Source organism: Otolemur garnettii, unplaced genomic scaffold (genome assembly GCF_000181295.1).
Source record: "Otolemur garnettii isolate 467f Iridium unplaced genomic scaffold, OtoGar3 scaffold00074, whole genome shotgun sequence".
Taxonomy (NCBI): Eukaryota; Metazoa; Chordata; class Mammalia; order Primates; family Galagidae; genus Otolemur; species Otolemur garnettii.
The window spans coordinates 2,434,462-2,438,869 of NW_003852469.1; the positions used below are offsets into that span (position 1 = coordinate 2,434,462).

General features: G+C 42.1%; 1 protein-coding gene across 1 annotated transcript in view; it reads left to right on the plus strand.

The window, feature by feature from the left end:
• The window catches only part of FBXO16 (F-box protein 16), a gene marked incomplete at its 3' end in the record, with an annotated part of 36,343 nt that overhangs the window by 16,301 nt on the left and 15,634 nt on the right, over nucleotides 1-4,408 (plus strand). Inside the window, exons 3-4 of the mRNA XM_023515595.1 lie at nucleotides 171-377; nucleotides 3,653-3,817. Coding sequence (XP_023371363.1) covers nucleotides 171-377; nucleotides 3,653-3,817 — 372 coding nt within the window. The remainder of the gene's footprint in view (nucleotides 1-170; nucleotides 378-3,652; nucleotides 3,818-4,408) is intronic.

A 4,408-nucleotide genomic window follows, 5' to 3' on the forward strand; every position in this document is an offset into this window, starting at 1 on the left:
TTTTTTTTTGGGCTGGGGCTGGGTTTGAACCTGCCACCTCCAGCATATGGGGCCAGTGCCCTACCCTTTTGAGCCACAGGTGCCACCCACTATTCTCATCTCTTACTCATAAAGAATCTCTGCTATCAGATTAGACCTGGAGCTTTTTATATTTTGTTTTATTTTTCCAGTTTGACAAGTGGACAGACTCTCAAAGGAGAAGAATCCTCACAGGCCTGTTGGAACGCTGCTCCCTGTCACAGCAAAAGTTCTGCTGTCAAAAACTTCAGGAAAAACTCCCAGCAGAATCCCTGGATTTTACTACCAAGCTTCCAAGAGTGTTATCTGTATACATCTTTTCTTTCCTGGATCCCCGAAGCCTTTGTCGTTGTGCACAGGTAAAGGCAAAGAGATAGCTTGTGACCTTTTCTAGGGGTGGCCTTAGCAAACTCTGGAACTTAAATAATGTAAGGAAACACACACACACACACACACACACACACACACAACCAAGAAACAGGTGAGATGGTCAGTATGTTTATTCTGTGCAATTTGAATGAACCCCAACTCCTTTGTGCTTAACTCTGTATTTATTACTCACAAGGGGAAAAAAATATAAGACATATCAGTGTTCACAAAACAGTATTACTAGTTGGGGGGATACATGTGGGAGGATTGCTTGAGACTAGGAGTTTGAGACTAGCCTGAGCAAAAGTAAAACCCTTGTTTCTGGCTTGGCGCCTGTGGCTCAAGTGACTAAGGCGCCAGCCATATACACCTAAGGTGGTGGGTTCGAATCCAGCCCGGGCAGCCAAACAACAATGACGGCTGCAACCGAAAAATAGCCGGGTGTTGTGGTGGGTGCCTGTGGTCCCAGCTACTCGGGAGGCTAAGGCAGGAGACTCGCTTGAGGCCAGGAGTTGGAGGTTGCTGTGAGCTGGGATGTCATGGCACTCTACCCAGGGGGACAGCTTGAGGCTCTGTCTCAAAAAAAAAAAAAACAAACCCTTGTTTCTGTAAAAAATAGAAAAATTAGCTGGTAATGGTGGTACGGGCACCTATAGTCCCAGATAGTTGGGAAACTGAGAAAGAAGGATTGCTTGAGCCTAGGAGTTTGAGGCTGCAGTGAGCTATGATGACCTGGGATAACAGAGCAAAACCCTGTCTCAAAAAAAAAGAAAGAAAGAAAGAAAGAAGAATAAAGAAGCAAAAACAAAACAAAACTATAGAACTATCTTATCCGTCCTTGGGGAAAACACCAATTTAAATACCTAGGGCGAAATAAAATCTAAAGGAGGGCGGCACATGTGGCTCAAAGGAGGAGGGCGCTGGCCCCATATACCGGAGATGGTGGGTTCAAACCAGGCCCTGGCCAAAAACTGCAAAAATAAATAAATAAATAAATAAACAAACAAAATAAAATCTAAAGGAGAGGAAGAAAAGAGTGAGAATTGAGAGACTTTTCTCCTCATTCTCTCCCATAAAAACTCTATATCTTTGGTTCAGCTGAAGTGCCTATGGCTCAAAAGGGTAGGGTACCTGTCCCATATGCCGGAGGTGGCAGGTTCAAACCCAGCCCCGGTCAAAAATGGCAAAAACAAAAACAAAAACAAAATAAAAACCAACTCTATCTCTTCATAGAATTCTGAGTCAGCTTACCATATGGAGATTAAGGTGGGTATTGTTTCATTTCATTTCACGTCATCTTTGCAACTCTTACAACTAAGACATAGAATCTCTTGTCTCCCAACTTTATCATGAACTTGATCCTACTTTCCAGTAAGACTTACTCAAAACCTTGGGTAAATTATTATAAATATTGCTGTACACATGGGGTTAGCCATATGCTATGGAAATGGAATGTACGGGACTGACACTTCATGCTTTTTGAAATCCTAAAGGCTCTGTAAGATATGCCATATGGTATCAGTAGCTGTGTTCCACTTATAAAATTTATATTTACTGAAATTATAAGAATGGAGGAAAAAAGAAGCACACAATGAAAAGAATAAATAACATGCAGGCCTGAGTTTGTTTAACCGTCATAAAACTTTCATCTGGCTCTCAAGAATCTTTAGGAAGTTTTTTTTTTTTTTTTGCAGTTTTTGGCCAGGGCTGGGTTTGAACCTGCCACCTCCAGCATATGGGGCTGGCGGCCTACTCCTTTGAGCCACAAGTACCACCAAGAACCTTTAGGAAGTTTTAAGGTCTATCTGAACCTCAGTTTCCTCATCTACTATATGGGAGTAAAAATTATACTTATCTTCTTAGATTGCTATGAAGATTGATTAATAGGTGCTCAATAAATATTAATTGACTGGCCTTTCAGCCAGAGACGCCATCTTCCAGTAATTCACCAAAATGACAAACACAAAGGGAGAGAGGAGAGGCCCCCTCTCTAGGCCTCTCTAGGCCTTTTAGAAAACATGGAGTTGTTCCTTTGGCCACATATATGCGAATCTACAAGAAAGGTGATATTGTAGATAGGAAGGGAATGGGTATTGTTCAAAAAGGCCCCACAGGTGGCACCTGTGGCTCAAGGAGTAGGGTGCCGGCCCCATATGCTGGAGGTGGCGGGTTCAAACCCAGCCCCAGCCAAAACTGCAAAAAAAAAAAAAGCCCCACAAATGTTACCACGGCAGAATTGGAAAAATCTACAGTATCACCCAGCATGTTATTGGCATTGTTGTAAACAAACCAGTTAAGGGCAAGATTCTTGCCAAGAGGATTAATGTTTGTATTGAGCATATTAAGCACTCTAAGAGCCGAGACAGCTTCCTGAAACGTGCAAAGGAAAATGATCAGAGAAAGAAGGAAGCCACAGAGAAAGGGACCTGGGTTCAGCTGAAGCACCAGCCTCCTCCACCCAGAGAAGACCACTTTGTGAGAACCAATGGAAAGGAGCCTGAGCTCCTGGAACCCATTCCCTATGAATTCATGGCATAATAAGCATATAACATGGCACACAGAAGTACCAGTGGAACCCATGTTTTTAGGTGCAAGAACCTATTTATTTCCCATGAGCTCATGGCATAATAGGTGTACAGCACAGCACACAGGGTAACCAACAGATAACAGTGATACAAGGTGCTGGGACCTATTTCCCATGAATTCAAAAGTCAATCAACGCTTTGTCACATTAGCACAGTGCTTCCCTGAACTACTGGAACCTCTTCTCTATGAATTCATGGCATGGTAGATAAAAATAATAGCCTACTGCTACTGTAAAAATGTTTCTTGTTCATTCACTAAGAGTGTGATTTTTTTTCTCCAAAGAAGTATTAAAGCAAATTTTAATGTGTCCTAAAAAACAAACAAACAAAAAAAACATTAATTGATCCTAAGTTTGAATAAGCATTTAAAGTAAATCTTTCTGCTTGGATGGACAGGAAGCACTTCAGGTAGGAGGGAATGATTTACCTTGAGATTTGAAGGAAAAAGGACAAAAAACTTATCTCAGGGGTGGCGCCTGTAACTCAAAGGAGTAGGGTGCCGGCCCCATATGCCAGAGGTGGCGGGTTCAAACCCAGCCCCAGCCAAAAACTGCAAAAAAAAAAAAAAAAAAACCTTATCTCAGGTTCAGGATGACAGCTCAAAACCTAGAGAAAGCGGGTGTGTAAACCAACTAGGTTGTTTTGTTTTGCTTTGTTTAATTGCCTTTTTTTTTTCCCAGGTCTGCTGGCATTGGAAGAACTTAGCTGAGCTGGACCAGCTGTGGATGCTCAAATGTTTACGCTTTAACTGGTACATCAATTTCTCTCCAACTCCTTTTGAGCAGGGCATCTGGAAGAAGCACTATATTCAAATGGTGAAAGAACTTCATGTTACCAAGCCTAAGGTACATTTCAGACAAAAAGCAGCAAGCTTATAAAACCGAGAGCTAAGAATAACTCAAACCAGAAGTTGGGGAAGGGAGGCAATTCAAAGGAAATATACTGTGATTTCAGAATTCTTCTTTTCTGAGACTCGATAGCTGTTTTCAAGATATCCATCTTAGCTGAGAACCCACATCTGACACTCCCAAGCCCCACTTGCACTCAAGATGATGGTTAGGACCACAGAGGGAGGTTCTTCCTCAGGCCAGCTCTCTGATTTCTGTATCTCTGACTCAGACACCAGACAGTTCTGACATGGTGATTCTGCAGGCAGTATGTAGTATTTGCTATTTCTGGGTCTTCAAATTTTACTTTACTAATTCAAATTTTCTATGACTCTACCAGGTGCACTGAAGTTTATTTTCATATCAACTTATAAGGAAAAATTTTCCAATAAATGAGTTATTAGAGAAGGACCTAATAGGCATATTAAAGTTCTTAGTTTTTAATAGCTGGGCGTTGTGGCGGGCACCTGCAGTCCCAGCCACTTGAGAAGCTGAGGCAAGAGAATCGCCTAAGCCCAGGAGTTGGAGGTTGCTGTGAGCTGTGTGATG